Source organism: Myotis myotis, unplaced genomic scaffold (genome assembly GCF_014108235.1).
Source record: "Myotis myotis isolate mMyoMyo1 unplaced genomic scaffold, mMyoMyo1.p scaffold_m19_p_4, whole genome shotgun sequence".
Taxonomy (NCBI): Eukaryota; Metazoa; Chordata; class Mammalia; order Chiroptera; family Vespertilionidae; genus Myotis; species Myotis myotis.
The window spans coordinates 79,959,784-79,978,318 of NW_023416346.1; the positions used below are offsets into that span (position 1 = coordinate 79,959,784).

At 38.2% G+C, this 18,535-nt stretch overlaps 1 protein-coding gene across 10 annotated transcripts in view; it reads left to right on the forward strand.

The window, feature by feature from the left end:
- Positions 1 to 18,535, forward strand: part of PHKA1 (phosphorylase kinase regulatory subunit alpha 1) — a 319,188-nt gene that overhangs the window by 97,146 nt on the left and 203,507 nt on the right. For all 10 annotated transcript variants that reach the window (XM_036304532.1, XM_036304531.1, XM_036304536.1 and 7 more), the window contains one exon: positions 1,862 to 1,942. In XM_036304532.1, coding sequence (XP_036160425.1) covers positions 1,862 to 1,942 — 81 coding nt within the window. The remainder of the gene's footprint in view (positions 1 to 1,861; positions 1,943 to 18,535) is intronic.

The following is an 18,535-nucleotide window of genomic DNA, read 5'->3' on the forward strand; positions in this document are numbered from 1 at the left end:
TCATAGGCCTGGGTACAAATTAGGGTTCTTTGGCTTCTCCACTACAGCTAAGGATTGCAGCAGTAGAATTAATATTTGTGCCTTCTGAGAGTCTAATCTTTGCTGCACAAACAAGGGTACAGCTGAGTTTGGGGGCAGGTCAGACTAGCCATGGGATAAATATGGCTTACCTTCCTAAAGCTTTAACTCAGAGATCTGACATGAAAAGTAATTTAAGATACATATGGAAATAAATACAGGTGTGTAAAGTATATTGTGTGTATGTGTGTTTGTATGTACATGTATGTATGCACATGGGTATGTTCAAGTTCTGTTTAGTGAGAGGGCCTAGAAGCAATGACACCATAGTGACAATGAGCACCATTGTTCAAGTCTTGGATTGTAACTATCATTCTCTAGTAAAAGAAAACAGGATTCCGTATGGAGGTGGTCAGTTCCTGGGCTGGTATATGACAAATACAAGATGAGACTGGAGCATCATGTAGTGACAGAAGTGAGGAAGTGTTCAAAAAGAATGGGGCATGTCAAACCTAGAACACCCTAAGGCCAAAGTTGGAACAATTCAAGCAACAAAATAATATCATTTTATTACAACCTAGAGAAGAACCTAAATATCCATAATTTCCTACTGATATAAATAAACAACTGGATATAGAAATGGGGGAGAAGTCATAGCTCTTCCTTAGTGACAAATTGCAGAGGTAATGAAGGAACTAGAAAATCACCACTGAAACACCACTAATAATTGTTGCTGGAAGGACTCACACTAATGAATGCTGTCAGCTGATGACCTTGGAACCAATTTAACAGCAATGGGAATCCCCAATTTAGGGTGCAGTGAAGAAGTAAACTAGTGTTGTTCTGACATTAATTTCTTAGTTTTGACAGTTGTGCTATGGTTATGTCAGGTGTTAACATTAAGGAAAGCTGAGGTAAAGGTATATGGAACTCACTGTACTATTTTTGTAACTTCTCTGGAAGTCTAAAGTTATTTTAAAATAAAGTTTGTTAAAATTAATTTTAACTGTTATCTTTAGATTATCAGGGGGCCGTATAGAGTAATGGTTAAGAATGTAGGCTTTGGAGTGAGAGTACTTGAACTGTAATCCTAGCTCTGTCACTTATTAGCTGTATGTCCTTGGGTGAGTCACTTAACCTCTCTTTGCAGCTCAGTTTTGTCATCTATAAAATGTAATGATTAAGGAAGATAATAGTGTAAAGTGCGTAGGGTAGTGCATAGTACATTTTCAATGCCAATATAGAGTAAAATTAGAATGGATATTTAAAATAAAGTACCAGGGTGTGGTTTAGGCTCCATTTTGTAGACCCCTTGGGTATCTGCTTTGATGGAAAATTTTGAGAAATACCTCTCCAGATGAACTGAACTGTAGTTCTTAGTACTAATCAACTGTTCAGGAGTCCGCCAACTTCTTGGAAGCCTCACAAAAATTTAAAGTTACTGGGAAAATACCTATGGGGCAACCCACCTCATTGGCATATCCTTAATAAGCATTGTGGGTACACATAAATATGTCAAATTAGCTACTATGCATGCCTTTTATTCAAGGGTTGTGCATCTAGTGCAGTGATGGCGAACCTATGACCCGCGAACTCATTTTTTTTTGGTTGATTTTTCTTTGTTAAATGACATTTAAATATATAAAATAAATATCGAAAATATAAGTCTTTGTTTTACTATGGTTGCAAATATCAAAAAATTTCTATATGTGACACGGCACCAGAGTTAAGTTAGGGTTTTTCAAAATGCTGACATGCCGAGCTCAAAAGGTTTGCCATCACTGATCTAGTGAGTATTTAGTAGTGATGACTTGCTAATGTTATGTTGGTTATTTTATGGCAGGACTTTGGTATATGGGAACGTGGAGACAAGACCAACCAAGGCATCTCAGAATTGAATGCCAGTTCAGTTGGAATGGCAAAGGTAATTTTCCTTGCTTTGTTTGTCCCAGGTATGGGGTAAGGAAGTCTGTTACAAATTTGCACTAGATAAAGGCTTAACATGAATATGGACCATCGTCAAATTAATTGTTATTTTAAACCACAGGTAAAATTCAGATTCTACTATAGAACTATGAACATGTAGGTGAGGACATCTTTCATAAGCTCCAGATTTATATATACAAACTAGTTTTGTAGCATATCTCTGCTTACATACCCTACAAGGACCTAAGAGAACATATCTTAAACTAAACTCATTATCTCTACCATTCCAAAAACAAAAATAAGGAGGTCTTTGGTCCTTCTGTACACCAAGTCAAAACTATGAAAATACCTGTTCACAGTCTACATAGTTTTACATATTTCTGTTCTATGGTACAAATATATTTTTATTTTAAACACAGGAGGTTTTTCATTAGTTTCGATTTCCTTACTAGTTATCAGTGTAGTTAGATTTTCCAGTTCTTCATGATTCAGTCAAGGAAGGTTGTATACTTCTATGAATTTATCCATTTCCTTTAGGTTATTGAATCTGGTAGCATGTAGACTTTCATAGTATTCTTGAATAATCCTCAGTATCTCGTGGTGTTGTAACTTTTCTTTCATTTCTGATTTTATTTATTTAAGTCTTTTTTGAGCCTGTTTGTCTTTAGAGGTGAGATGAATTTCTTGCAAGCAAATTAGAGGTGGGTCTTATTAGTTAATCCATCCCACCACTCTGTGCCTTTTAATCAGTGTGTTCAGTTCATTTACATTTTGGGTGATTATTGATATATGAGAATTTCCTATAGCCATTTTATCTTTTGTTTTCTGGGTGCTCTGTATCTCCATTGTTTTCTCCCACACTTCTGTTTCTGTCTGCTATTTTAGTTTGGTGGTTTTCTGCGACTTGTTTTCTGTTTCATCTCTTTTTATGTGTCTTGTCCCAGCTCTGAATTTGTGTGTGTGTGTGTGTGTGTGTGTGTGTGTGTGTGTGTGTGTGTGGTACTATTAGGTTTGTGTAAAATGTCTCATATATAGGGGTGGGCAAAAGTAGGTTTATAGTTGTGAGTATGTGAAACAAAGTTTATTCTGTATTATTATTTATTAACTAGAGGCCCAGTGCACAAAATTCATGCAAGAGTAGACTTTCCTTCCCCCAGCTGCACTGGCTTCCCGCAGGCACCCGGGACCCGGGCTGGCTTCCCTCTGGCCCCGGCTTCATCTGGAATGACGTCCAGAAGGATGTCTGGTCTAATTAGCATATTACCCTTTTATTATTATAGATTATTGTATTATTTTCCATATGAACACTATAAACCTACTTTTGCCCACCCTTGTATACAATAGTCCTTTTTTTCCCAATTGCCTCTTATCTTTATTCACCTGTACAATTTCAGTTCAATTCCTCCACCCCTTTTATGATTTTGTTGTCAAAAATTATCTTTTTTATGCTGTACATTTATTACCAGCTTGCACAAATTGTAGTATAGTTATTTTTTATTGTCCCTTTTCCCCTTTAACTTTTATGTTTTTTTTTTAATATATTTTATTGATTTTTTACAGAGAGGAAGGGAGAGAGATAGAGAGTTAGAAACATCGATGAGAGAGAAACATCGATCAGCTGCCTCCTGCACATCTCCTACTGGGGATATGCCCGCAACCCAGGTACATGCCCTTGACCGGAATCGAACCTGGGACCTTTCAGTCCGCAGGCCGACGCTCTATCCACTGAGCCAAACCGGTTTCGGCTAACTTTTATGTTTTAAGTAAGTATTTAATATCTTATTCTAAAGTGGAGCTGCAATTTCCTGCTTCTGTCTGTTCATCATCTTACTTAAAGTTTTGAATATTTTTGTTATTTTGTTTCTTATAGAAGAGCTCCTTCCAAAATGTCTTGTAATGCAGGTCTTATAGTGATAAATTATTTCAGCTGTTATTCATCTGGGGAAGGATTTAGTTTTCTTTCATATCTAAAGGACATCTTTGCAGAATATATTACCCTTGGCTGATGGTTCCTCTCTTCCAATATTTTGAATATTTCCTTCTACTGTCTCCTGGCTTGTAATGTTTCTACTAAAAAATCTGATTATTATCTAATGGTGTTTCCCTTGTAGGTTAGTCTTCTTTCCCTTGGCTGTTTTTTTTTTTTAAAAACTGGTTTTTATTTATTTTTTATTTTTTTAATTCCTTAAAGTATTACAAAGAGTATTACATATGTCTCCTTTTTTCCTCCCCCGCCCTTGACAATCCTCTGGCCTCCCCTACCCCCCAGTGTCTTATGTCCATTGGTTATGCTTATATGAATGCATACAATTCCTTTGGTTGATCTCTTACCCAACCCCCTCCTGCCCTCCCACCCTCCCCGGCCTTCCTGCTGTAGTTTGACAATCTGTTCGAGGCAGCTCTGCCTCTGTATCTATTTTTGTTCATAAGTTTATAATGGTCTTTATTAACCAGAAATGAGTGAGATCATGTGGTATTTTTCCTTCATTGACTGGCTTACTTCACTTAGCATAATGCTCTCCAGTTCCATCCATGCTGTTCCAAATGGTAAGAGTTCCTTCTTTTTTACAGCAGCATAGTATTCCATCATGTAGATGTACCACAGTTTTCTAATCCATTCATCTACAGATGGGCACTTAGGCTGTTTCCAGATCTTAGCTATGGTGAACTGTGCTGCTACGAACATAGGGGTGCATATATCCTTTCTGATTGGTGTTTCTGGTTTCTTGGGATATATTCCTAGAAGTGGGATCACAGGGTCAAATGGGAGTTCCATTTGTAGTTTTTTGAGGAAACTCCATACTGTCTTCCATAGTGGCTGCACCAGTCTGCATTCCCACCAGCAGTGCAGAAGGGTTCCTTTTTCTCCACATCCTCTCCAGCACTTGTCGTTTGTTGATTTGTTGATGATAGCCAGTCTGACAGGTGTGAGATGGTACCTCAATGTTGTTTTGATTTGCATCTCTCGGATGATTAGTGACTTTGAGCATGTTTTCATATGTCTCTTGGCTTTCTGAATGTCCTCTTTTGAAAGGTATCTATTTAGATCCTTTGCCCATTTTTTGATTGGATTGTTTATCTTCCTTTTGTTCAGTTGTATGAGTTCCCTATAAATTTTGGAGATTAGGCCCTTATCAGATATGACATTGGCAAATATGTTTTCCCACGCAGTGGGTTTTCTTGTTGTTTTGTTGATGGTTTCTTTTGCTGTGCAGAAGCTTTTTATTGTGATGTAGTCCCATTTGTTCATTTTCTCTTTAAAGTGCCCTAGGAGCTGTATCAGTGAAGAAATTTCTTCGGCATATGTCTGAGATTTTGTTGCCTTTGGATTTTTCTAGAATTTGTATGGTTTCCCGTCGTATATTTAAGTCCTTTATCCATTTTGAGTTTATTTTTGTGTATGGTGTAAGTTGTTTGTCTAGTTTCATTTTCTTGCATGTATCTGTCCAATTTTCCCATCACCATTTATTGAAGAGACTATCTCGACTCCATTGTATGTTCTTGCCTCCTTTGTCAAATATTAATTGAGCGTATTGGTTGGGGCTGATTTCTGGGCTCTCTGTTCTATTCCATTGATCTATATGCCTGTTCTTGTGCCAGTACCAGGCAGTTTTGAGAACAGTGGCTTTGTAATACAGCTTGATATCTGGTATTGAGATCCCACCTACTTTTTTTTTTTTTTTCGTGTGCTAAAAATTCTCTTCTGATTTCTTTTTTTTTATTGCTTAAAATATTACAAAGGGTATTACATATGTGTCCATTTTATCCCCCCGCCCTGACAGTCCCCTAGCCTCCCCTATCCCCCAGTGTCTTATGTTCATTGGTTATGCTTATATGCATGCATACAAGTCCTTTAGTTGGAGATCCCACCTACTTTGTTCTTTCTCAGGATCGCTGCAGCTATTCGGGGTCGTTTTTTATTCCAGATGAATTTTTGGAGAGTACGTTCTAGGTCTGTGAAATATGCCATTGGTATTTTAATGGGAAGTGCTTTGAATTTATAGATTGCTTTGGGCAGTATGGACTTTTTAATGATGTTGATTCTACCAATCCAAGAACATGGTATGTTCTTCCATCTCTTTATGTGTTCCTCTATCTCTTTTTTCAACATCCTGTAGTTTTCTAAGTAGAGGTCTTTTACCTCTTTAGTTAAGTTTATTCCTAGGTAGCTTAATTTTTTTGGTGCGATGGTAAATGGGATTGCTTTTTTAGTCTCTCTTTCTGCACATTCACTATGGGTGTATAGAAATGCCATAGATTACTTGGTGTTAATTTTGTATCCTGCTACATTGCCGAATTCTTTTATTAAGTCTAATAGTTTATTGATGGAGTCTTTAGGGTTTTTTAAGTATACTATCATGTCATCTGCAAATAAGGACAGTTTTACTTCTTCTTTTCCAATTTGGATGCCTTTTATATCTTCTTCTTGTCTAATTGCAATGGCTAATACTTCCAGTACTATGTCGAGCAGGAGTGGTGAGAGTGGGCATCCCTGTCTTGTTCCTGTTCTTAGGGAAAATGGTGTTAGTTTTTGTCCATTGAGTATGATGTTGGCTGTGGGCCTGTCATATATGGCTTTTATTATGTTGAGGTATGATCCTTCAATTCCCACCTTGCTGAGAGTTTTTATCAAAAATGGGTGTTGAATTTTGTCAAATGCTTTTTCTGCATCAATTGATATGACTATGTGTTTTTTTTCTTTCAATTTGTTTATGTGATGTATCACGTTTATTGATTTGCGGATATTGTACCATCCTTGCATCCCTGGGATAAATCCTACTTGGTCGTGGTGTATGATCTTTCTGATGTACTGCTGGATCTGATTTGCTAAGATTTTGTTGAGGATTTTGGCATCTATGTTCATGAGGGATATTGGCCTGTAATTCTCTTTCATTGTGTTGTCTTTCTCTGGTTTTGGTATTAGGGTGATGCTGGCTTCATAGAATGAGCTTGGAAGTATTCCTTCCTCTTGGATTTTTTGTAGTAGTCTGAGGAGGATAGGTTTTAGCTCTTCCTTGAATGTTTGGTAAAACTCCCCTGTGAAGCCGTCTGGTCCTGGACTTTTGTTTGCTGGAAGCTTTTTGATGACTGCTTCAATTTCTTCCATAGTTATTGGCCTGTTGAGATTTTTAGATTCTTCCTGATTGAGTTTTGGAATGTTGTATTTTTCTAGGAATTTGTCCATTTCCTCCAGGTTGTCTAGTTTGTTGGAGTAGAGTTGTCCATTGTATTTTTTAACAATCATTTGTATTTCTGTGGGATCTGTTGTTATTTCGCCTCTATCATTTCTGATTTTGTTTATTTGGGTCCTTTCTCTTTGCTTCTTGGTGAGCCTGGCTAGAGGTTTGTCAATCTTGTTTATCCTTTCAAAGAACCAGCTCTTTGTTTCCTTGATTTTCTGTATTGTTTTTTTGGTCTCTATGTCATTTATTTCTGCTCTAATCTTTATTATCTCCTTCCTTCTGCTCACTCTGGGCTTTTCTTGTTGCTCTCTTTCTAATTCTTTGAGCTGTAGATTTAGATGATTTACTACCATTTTTTCTTGTTTGTTGAGGTAGGCCTGTAGAGCTATAAACTTCCCTCTCAGGACTGCTTTCATTGCGTCCCAAAGGTTTTGGATTGTTGTGTTTTCATTGTCATTAGTTTCCAGGATGTTTTTAATTTCTTCTTTGATCTCATTGGTAACCCAATCAATATTTAATAACATGCTATTCACCTTCCAAGTGTTTGAGTATTTTGAGTTTTTTTTATTGTAGTTTATTTCTAATATTATGGCCTTGTGGTCTGAGAAGATGCTTGGTATGATTTCAATCTTCTTGAATTTGGGGAGACTTTGTTTATGACCCAATATATGGTCTATTTTTGAAGATGTCCCATGAGCACTTGAGAAGAACGTATATTTTGTGGCTATGGGGTGAAGTGTTCTGAAGATGTCAATTAAGTCCATCTGATCTAGTGAGTCATTTAGGATTGCTGTTTCTTTGCTGAGTTTTTGTCTAGCGGATTTATCCATTGATGTCATTGGTGTATTAAAGTCCCCTACTATGATTGTATTGTTGTCAATCTCTCCCCTGATATCTTCCAGGAGTTTTCTTATGTATGTGGGTGCTCCTGCATTGGGTGCATATATGTTTATCAGGGTTATATCCTCTTGTTGTATTGATCCCTTTAGTATTATGAAGTGGCCTTCCTTATCTCTTGTTATGGCCTTCACTTTGAGGTCTATTTTGTCTGATATAAGTATTGCTACCCCAGCTTTTTTTTCATTTCCATTTGCCTGAAAGATATTTTTCCATCCCTTCACTTTCAGTCTGTGTGAGTCCCTTCTAATGAGGTGGGTCTCTTGTAGACAGCAAATATATGGGTCATGTTTTTTTATCCATTCAGCCACTCGATGTCTTTTGGTTGGAGCATTTAGTCCATTTACGTTTAAAGTTATTATTGAAAGGTACTTGTTTGTAGCCATTTCTATTTTTTGTTGTTGCTGTTTTCTTTCTGGGCTTTTTAGTTTTTCTTTTTACACCAGTCCCTTTAGCATTTCTTGCATTGCTGGCTTGGTGGTGATAAACTCCCTTAGCCTTTTTTTGTCTGTGAAGCTTCTTATTTCCCCTTCAATTTTGAATGATAGCCTTGCTGGATAGAGTATTCTTGGATTCAGTCCTTTGCTTTGCATCACTTTGTCAATTTCTGTCCATTCTTTTCTGGCCTGATGTGTTTCTGTTGAGAAATCATTTGATAATCTGATGGGGGATCCTTTGTAGGTAACTCTCTGTTTCTCTCTTGCAGCCTTTAAGATTCTCTCTTTGTCTTGTACATTTGCCATCGTTATTATGACGTGTCTTGGTGTGGATCTTTTGGGGTTCATTTTGCCTGGGACTCTCTGTACTTGTGTAACTTTTTTCTTCCCCATATCTGGGAAGTTTTCTGACATTATTTCTTCCAATAGATTTTCTAATCCTTGCTGCTCTTCTTTTCCTTCTTGCAGCCCTATTATGCGTATGTTACTTCGTTTCATGTTGTCCCGAAGCTCCCTTAGGCTCTCCTCCTGCTTTTTAATTTTTTTCCCCAGTTGCTGTTCAGATTGAGCTTGTTTCTCTGCCTTATCTTCTAATTCATTTATTCGGTCCTCTGCTTCTTCTAGTCTGCTGTTGAAACTTTCCATCGTGTTTTTGATTGTAGCTATATCACTTTTCATTTCTTCCTGATTCTTGCATAGGTTGTTGATTTTCTCATCCATCCGGTGAATGAATTGTACAACCATTATTCTGAATTCTTTTTCTGTCATGTTGCATGCTTCAACTTCATTAATGTCCTTTCTTGGTGACTCCTCATTGTCTTTCCTCTGGATGTTATTTCGTCTCTTCATTCTGATTATCTCCCGATGGTTCAAACGTCGAGTTGCGTGGGCCTGGGCCGTGTGCAGTGGGAGCCTCCGCCACCCTAGTGTCACTGAAGAGCTCTGACACTAAGATGTGTTGTTGTGGGTTGGTGGGAACCAGGCTAGCTCAGAGTCAGTGTTGTCAGCGCTCACTGTGGCCTCGTGCGTGCCCTTAGAATCAGGGACCCTGCCTGCACTGTGCTGAAACAGAGACCCCCCTGAAGCGTGTTGAAAACCAGAGCCCCCTAGCCTGCGCCAGGAGTCAGAGTTCCCCAAGAATCCAGTATCAGAGTCTTTGTTGCTTCGTGCGACCTTGCCTTGAGAATCAGGTTCCCTGTGTGCCCTTGCACCAGGAATTGGAGTCACTGGCTCTTAGTATGAATGCACAGGAAATCAGGATCTCAGGCGCAGGTGATAAGAAACACAGTCAATTCACTGGTGCTTGGTGCTGCCTCCTGCCCAGAGAATCGGGGGCCCTGGGCCTGTGATATGCGGGACAAATTCCCGGTGTTCATGCAATTGCTCCCAGCCCAGGGCTCTGAAGCCGGCAGTGCACGTAGGCTCAGTTCCTGGGGTTCATGCGTTTGCTCCCAGCCCAGGGCTCAGAAGCCGGCCCTACGCGGGATCAGCTCCAAGGTGCTCGCGCACTTCCAGGCTAAAGTTCCTGGAGTGCTGAGGCCCTGGCAAGGTGTGGGTCTATCAGTTAGTTACTCTGGTGCTGCCAGCGAGCCTGCGGCAAGGGGGGATGGGCTCTGTTACTCATGGATCTGCCGCGGGGATTTTTGAACTTTTGGTGTCCGCACGTCTGTAGCTGTGGTCACAGGTCTCTGTCCCCAGTGGCTGCAGGGTCCTGGTATGCGTCTGAGATCAGACTGGGTGATGCTGAGGCCAGGATCCTAGTCTCAAGCAGCTCTGTTTCCCAAGATGGCTTGGTCGCCGTGCCTGTGCTGGCCGCCCAGGAGTGTCCGAGCAGGGAGCTGGACTCCGCAGCCTAAGACTGCCCGGTTAGCAGCCCCTTAGAAGACCTGCAGAATCTAACTGTCCCTAGCTCATACACACACACCACACAGGTCCACACACTCCTCTATCAGTTCCTTGCGCTCTCACACTCTCTCCCTCCCTACCTTCCTGCTGGTCGACATTTTCCCTCAGTAAAACTGGTTTTTGTTCCCCCCTGGCTGTTTTGAGAATTTTTTCTTTGTCATTAATTTTTGACAGTTTGAAAAATATGTGTCTTGGAGAGGTCTTTTTGCATTAATACAATATTATTAGGTGTTTTATTGGTGTCCTCTATACTAAAGTCCATTCTTTCCATAGGCTTTGGAAGTTCTCATCAATTATTTCTTTTAGTAGGCTCTCTGTTCCATTTTTCTTCTCTTCACCTTCTGGTATAACCATTATCCTCATATTGCTCTTTCTAAAGGAGACAGATAGATCTTGTAGAGTTCTTTTATTTGTTTAAACCCTTAATTCTCTCTCTTTTCCCTCCGTTGATATTTTTAGGTTTCTATATTCGAGCTTACTAATTCTCTTTTCTATCTGTTCCGTTCTGTTTCCAGTGCTGGTGAATGCAGTCCTCATCTCATTTACTGAGTTCTTGAGCCCCCGAATTTCTGTTTGGTTATTTTTTATAGTTTCAATCTGTTTGGTACAGTATTCATTTGTTCATTAATTTTATTCCAAAGCTCATTGAACTTTCCTTCTGAGTTCTCTTGTATCTTGTTGAGGTTCTTTATAGCTGCAATCTTAAATTCTCTGTCAATAAAGTCACAGTCTTCCATGACTGGTTTTTAGATAATTTTCCTTTTCTTTCTCTATCCCCATGTTAATTGGATGTCCATTGTATTTGATGAAGTGTTTCTCTGCCTGCACATTTTAGGTAGGGAATTCTTTTTTGTTGCTGTTTAGATACTGTTTTACTCTTGATATGTAGGGTACTTTTTTTGTTTTCCAGAAGATGTTGGTATATCACAAGGTTTTGTTTTATCTTACCTGCACTATTTGTGCCTCTGGTATTATGGTAGAGTTGCATTTCTTAGGTTAAGGAAAATGCCATGTACCCACTGGGATGGTGAATGTCCCCTCTATGACCACTTTTCATAGTTATGAAGCACTACTACTTTGGTAGGGAATGTGGCTGGTAGTAGAGAACTGGCTTTTCAAATTCTCTGTACTACCTCCTTTTTACTAATAGTCACTGGCTCTGCTGTGTTTTCAGAGGTGTCTCCACTACCTCTACCAGGCTCTGCCAGGTTGGGTGGGGCAAGGGAAACAAGTACATCGTCCACTTCATGCCAGCAATGGCTGTCGGCATCACTGTACTGTTAGTCTTCCCAACCATCTCTACCAGATCTGCTGTGTTGGAAAGAGGGGAGAGGAGATGGGTTTTTACAAGAGACCATTGCTTCTGCCTCTCTTAAAATCTAGGCAATAGTGTGAGGGCTGCAGCCCTACCTCTCCATGGCTACCAACTCACTGGACCTGCAGTGGGCACCCAATTGCATCTATGACCACTATTTTTTACCTTGTTCCTCATGCCACCTTCCTACTCATCCCAATCCACCCACATTCAGATGTTCCAATGATTGTATTTTTCAGGTGTGTGTGTGTGTTTTGAGCAGGGTGTCCTTTGTTGAGTTCTAGTTGTTCAACCTGTAAATTTAAGGTGAGAAACAAAGGAGCTTTCTCATTCTGCCATGGTATGGACATCATTCCAAGTCCTTAAATTTATTTTTATTGATGTATAAGTGACATATGCCATTGTGCATATTAGAGGAATAATACAATGTGTTGATTTGATACATATATCTATTACAATATGATTATCACCAAAGCATTAGCTAGCACCTTTATTACATCACATAGTTACCTTTTTTTGTTGTAGAAACAATTAATATTTACTGTTAGCAGTTTTGGAGTTTATAATACAGTATTGTTATCTTTAATCATTGTGTTGTGAATTAGATCTTCAGGACTTATTTATCTACTGGTTGTAAGTTTGTATCCTTAAACAACATTGCCCAATTCCCTCACCCTCCAACCTCTGGTCTCACTCATTCTATTTTGCTTTTATAATTTTGATTTTTTAGCTTCCATGTTGAGTGATATAATATAGAAGTACTGTATTACTTTACAAAGTATGTCTCTTTCTGATTTTCTCATTTAGCATAATGCTCTCAAGGTCGATCCATCTTGTTACAAATGGCAGGATTTTTTATTTCTCATGGCTGAATAATATTTCATCTCATATATATACTACATCTTCTTTATTGATTCACCTGTTGACAGACACTTAGAGTTTTTTTCCATATTTTGACTATTATGAAAAATGCTGCAATAAAAAAAGCATATATCTTGTCAATGTCTTGTTTTAATTTCCTTTGGATATATACTCAACCGTAGAATTACTGGGTCATATAGTAGTTTTATTATTTTTTTAATTTAATTTTATTGTTTAAACTATTACAGAGAGTAATACATATGTCTCCTTCCCCCCGCCCCCCCCCCCATTGACTTTCGCCTGGCCTCCCGTAATCCCCGGCACATGCCCTCACCCCACCCCACCCTCCAGCGTCTTATGTCCATTGGATATGCATATATGCATGCATACAAGTCCTTCGGTTGATCTCTTAACTCCCCCCCCACAACACTCCCCAGCCTTCCCACTGTAATTTGACAGTCTGTTCAATGCTTCTCTGCCTCTGTATCTATCTTTTTGTTCATCAGGTTATAATGTTCTTTATTATCCATAAATGAGTGAGATCATGTGGTGTTTTTCACTTCCTGGTTTATTTCCCTTAGCATAATGCTCTCCAGTTCCATCCATGTTGCTGCAAATGGTAAGAATTCCTTCTTTTTTATAGGAGCATAGTATTCCATTGTGTATGTATCATAGTTTTCTAATCCACTCATCTGTTGATGGGCATTTAGGATGTTTCCACATCTTGGCTATTGTAAACTGTGCTGCTATGAACATAGGGGTGCATATATCCTTTCTGATTAGTGTTTCTGTTTTCTTGGGATATATTCCTAGAAGTGGTATTACTGGATCAAATGGCAGTTCCATTTTTAAATTTTTGAGGAAATGCCATACTGTTTTCCACAATGGCTGCTCCAGTCTGCATTCCCACCAGCAGTGAAAGGAGGGTTCCTTTTTCTCCGCACTTGTAATACAATTGATTATCACCAAGGCATTAGCTAGCACCTTTATTACATCAAATACAATTGATAATCAATCAGTTCTACCAATCCAGCACTTGTCATTTGTTGATTTGTTGATGATAGCCATTCTGACAGGTGTCAGGTGGTACCTCATTGTCGTTTTGATTTGCATCTCTTGAATGATTAGTGACTGAGCATGTTTTCATGTGTCTCTTGGCTTTCTGCGTGTCCCCTTTCGAAAAGATTCTATTTAGTTTCTTTGCCCATTTTTTTATTGGATTGTTTATTTTCCTTTTGTTGAGTTGTATGAGTTCCCTGTAAATACTTGAGATTAAAACCTTATCAGAGATAACAGTGGCAAATATGTTCTTCCATGCAGTGGACTTTCTTGTTTTGTTGATGGTTTCTTTTGCTGTGCAGAAGCTTTTTATTTTTTTTATTTTTATTTTTTATTATTAGTTAAGGTATTACAAATGTGTCCTCATCCCCCCCATTAACCCCTAACCTCCTCCTCCCCACCCCGCCCTGCACACTCATGCTCCCATCCCCCTGTTGTCCATGTCCATTGCTTTTTATTTTGATGTAATCCCATTTCTTTATTTTCTCCTTAGTCTCTCTTCCCCTAGGATCTGTGTCTATAAAGATATTGCTATGACATATGTCTGCAATTTTTCTGCCTATGGAGTCTTGTAGGATTTTTATGGTTTCCCATCTTACATTCAATTCTTTCAGCCATTTTGAGTTTGTTTTTGTGTATGGTGTAAGTTGGTGATCCTGTTTCATTTTTTTTGCATGTATCTGACCAAATTTCCCAGCACTATTTATTAAAGAGGCTTTTTTGACTCCATTGTATGCTCTTGCCTTCTTTGTCAAATATTAATTGAATATAATGGTGTGGGTCAATTTCTGGGTCCTCTATTCTGTTCCTTTGGTCTGTATGTCTGTTCTTGTGCCAGTACCAGGCAGTTTTGAGAACTGTGGTTTGGTAATATACTGGTATTGTGATCCCTCCAACTTTGTTCTTCTTTTTCAGGATAGCTGTGGCTATTCGGGGTCTTTATTCCAGATGAATTTTTGGAGAGTTTGTTCTATATCTTTGATATATGCCATTGGTATTTTAATAGGTATTGCATTGAATCTATAGATTGCTTTAGGTACTATGGATATTTTAATGATGTTGATTGTACCAATCCATGAACATGGTATGTTCTTCCATTTGTTTATATCTTCCTCTATCTCTTTTTTCAATGTCCTGTAATTTTCTGAGTATAGGTCTTTTATGTCCTTGGTTAAGTTTATTCCTTGGTATCTTAATTTTTTTGGTGCAATAGTAAGTGGGATTGTTGTTTTCATTTTTCTACCTGTGAGTTCATTATTGTGTATAAAAAGGCCGTAGATTTCTGGGTGTTAATTTTGTATCCTGCTACATTACCAAATTCATTTATTAGGTCTAGTAGTTTTTTGATGGAGTCTTTGGGGTTTTCTATTTATAGTATCATGTCATCTGCAAATAAGGATAGTTTTACTTCTTCTTTTCCAATTTGGATGCCTTTTATTTTTTCTTCTTGTCTGATCACTGTGGTTAGTACTTCTAGTACTGTGTTGAACAGGAGTGGTGAAGGTGGGCATCCTTGTCTTTTTCCTGTTCTTAGGGGAAATGGATTCAGTTTTTTCCCATTGAGTATGATGTTGTCTGTAGGTTTGTCATATAGGGCTTTTATTATGTTGAGGTATGATCCCTCTATTCCCACTTTGCTAAGTTTTTATCAAGAAAGGGTGTTGGATTTTGTCAAATGCTTTTTCTGCATCATTTGATATGATTATGTGATTTTTGTCTCTCAGTTTGTTTATGGATGTATCACATTTATTGATTTGTGGATATTGTACCATCCTTGCATCCCTGGAATAAATCCCACTTGGTCATGGTGTATGATCTTTCTAAGCTGAATCCGATTTGCTAGGATTTTGTTGAGGATTTTAGCATCTATGTTCATCAAGGATATTGGCCTGTAGTTCTCTTTCTTTGTGGTATCTTTATCTGATCTTGGAAGTGTGCCTTCCTCTTGAATTTTTTGGAATAGTCTGAGGAGGATAGGTTTTATTTCTTCTTTGAATGCTTGGTAGAATTCCCCTGTAACCCCGTCTGGACCAGAGCTTTTGTTTGCTGGAAGGTTTTTGATCACTGTTTCAATTTCTTCGGTAGTTATCGACCTATTCAGGTTTTTTGACTCTTCTTGGTTGAGTTTTGGGAGCTTGTATTTTTCTAAGAATATGCCCATTTCATCTAGATTGTCCATTTTGTTGGAATAGAGTTGTTCATATTATTTTTTCATAATCGTTTGTATTTCTGTGGGATCAGTTGTTATTTCACCTCTTCCATTTCTGATTTCATTTATTTGGGTCCTTTCTCTTTGCTTCTTGTTGAGCCTGAGTAGAGGTTCATCAATCTTGTTTATCCTTTCAAAGAACCAGCTCTTGGTTTTATTGATCTTTTGTACTGTTTTTTTTGGTTTCTATGTCGTTTATCTTCGCTCTGATCTTTATTATTTCCTTCATTCTACTTATGCTGGGCTTTTCCTGTTGCTCTCTTTCTAATTCTTTGAGTTGTAGGGTTAGATAATTTATTACCATTGTTATTTATTACCATTGTTTCTTGTTTTTTTGAAGCAGGCCTGTAGAGCTATGAACTTCCTTCTCAAGACTGCTTTCACTGTGTCCCATAGATTTTGGATTGTTGTGTTTTCATTGTCGTTTGTTGCCATGATGCTTTTTATTTCTTCTTTGATATCTCTGGTAACCCAGTCATTGTTTAATAGCACGCTATTTAGCCTCTAGTTGTTTGATTTTTTTAAATCATTTTTATTGTTGTTGATTTCTAGTTTTATGCCATTGTGATGATGGTGCTTGATATGATTTCTATCTTCTTGAATTTGAAGAGACTGCCTGTGACCCAATATAAGGTCTGTCTTTGAAAGTGACCCATGTGCACTTGAGAAGAATGTATATTCTGTGGCTTTGTGGTGAAATGTTCTGAAGATGTTAATTAATTCCACCTGATCTAATGCATCATTTAGGATTGATATTTCTTTGCTTATTTTTTTGCTTAGAGGATTTGTCCAATGGTGATAGCGGCGTATTAAAGTCCCCTACTATGACTGCATTGCTATCAATCTCTCCCTTGATATTCTCCAAAAGTTTTTTTTATGTATTTGGGTGCTCCTGTATTGGGTGTGTATATGTTTACCAGAGTTATTTCTTCTTGTTGGATTGCTCCCTTTAGTATTATGAAGTGGCCTTCCTTATCTCTTGTTATGTCCTTCACTTTGAGATCTAATTTGTCCAATATAAGTATTGCTACTCCAGCTTTTTTTTTCATTTCCATTCGCCTGAAAAATCTTTTTCAATCCCTTCACTGTCAGTCTGTGAGTCCTTTTTTCTAAGGTGGGTTTCCTGTAGACAGCAGATATTTGGGTCATGTTTTCTTATCCACTCAGCTACCCTGTGTCTTTTAATTGGGGCATTTAAGCCATTAACATTTAAAGTTATTAGTGATAGGTACTTTTTTGTTGCCATTTTTATTCTTTACACCTGTCTTCCTTCTTTGGTTCCTATTTCTTCTTTTTACAGCAGACCAATTAGCATTTCTTGCATTGCTGGTTTGGTAGTAATAACCTTCCTTAGTCCTTTTTTGTCTGTGAAGCTTCTGATTTCACCCTCAGTTTTGATTGATAGCCTTGCTGGGTACAGTATTCTTGGATTCAGACCCTTCCTTTGCATGACTTTGTATATTTCATTCCATTCCCTTCTTGCCTGATGCATTTCTGTTGAGAAATCAGTCACTAGTCTGGCGGGGTGTCCTTTGTAGGTAACTTTCTGTCTTTCTCTGGCTGCTTTTAAGATTCTTACTTTGTCGTTGGTGTTTGCCAATTTAATTATAATGTGCCTTGGTGTCGGTCTTTTGGGATTCACTTTGTTTGGGACTTTGTGAGCTTCTTGATTTGTGTGAGGTTTTTCTTCCCTATGTCAGGGAACTTTTCTGTCATTATTTTTTCAAACATGTTTTCTATTCCTTGCTCAGTTTCCTCTCCTTCTGGTACCTGTATTAGCAGATGTTGTTTCATTTTGTGTTGTCCCACAGTTCCCTTAGGCTGTCTTCCTGTTTTTTAAGTTTTTTTTTCTAGATGCTTCTCTGTTTGGGTATGTTTTCCTACCTTGTCTTCTAGCTCACTGATGCGGTTCTCTGCTTCTTATAGTCTACTGTTGATGCTTTCCATTGAGTTCTTTATAGCAGTGATGTCATTTTTCATTTCTTCTTGATTCTTCTTCATTTCCTGTCGGTTCTTACACATATTGTTGAATTTGTCTTCCATTCTTTTCATCCATTGTATGACCATTTCTCTGAATTCTTTCTCTGACATATTGCTTGCCTCCCTTTCGTTTACTTCTTTTTCTGGTGATGCCTCCTTTTCTTTCATTTGCAGACTGTTTCTTTGTCTCCCAATGATCTCTCTTCTCTGGCTGTCTGGTTATGTAGCTCTTTCTCTCCTTTCCGTGAGGAGGAACAGGGCTCGTATGAGTCCACGTATTCTCACTGCTTGAGATCCAGTGTTCCTGGGTTCATAATTGGTCCCTGGGTACCGTGGTTGCAGCGTTCCTGGATGTATACACTTCTGATAACAGCCACTCTCCCCTTCAAGATGGTGTGGTCTTCCAGTAGTTTTATATTTAAAGAAGCCGTCATATTACTCTATATAGCGGATGCACCAATTTACATTTTCACCAAGAGTGTACAAGTTTCCCTCTTCTTTACATCCTCGCCAACATTTGTTATTGTTTGTCTTTTTGATGATAGCCATACTAACAGTTGTGAGGTGATATTGAATTTTGGTTTTGATTTGCATTTACCTGTTTGATTAGTGATGTTGAGCATTTTTCATGTACCTATTGGCCATTTGTATGTCTTCTTTGGAGAAAATTTAATTCATTTACCCATTGTTAATTAAATTGGTTTTTTGTTGTTGCTGTTTTTAGTCATATGAGTTTTTATATATT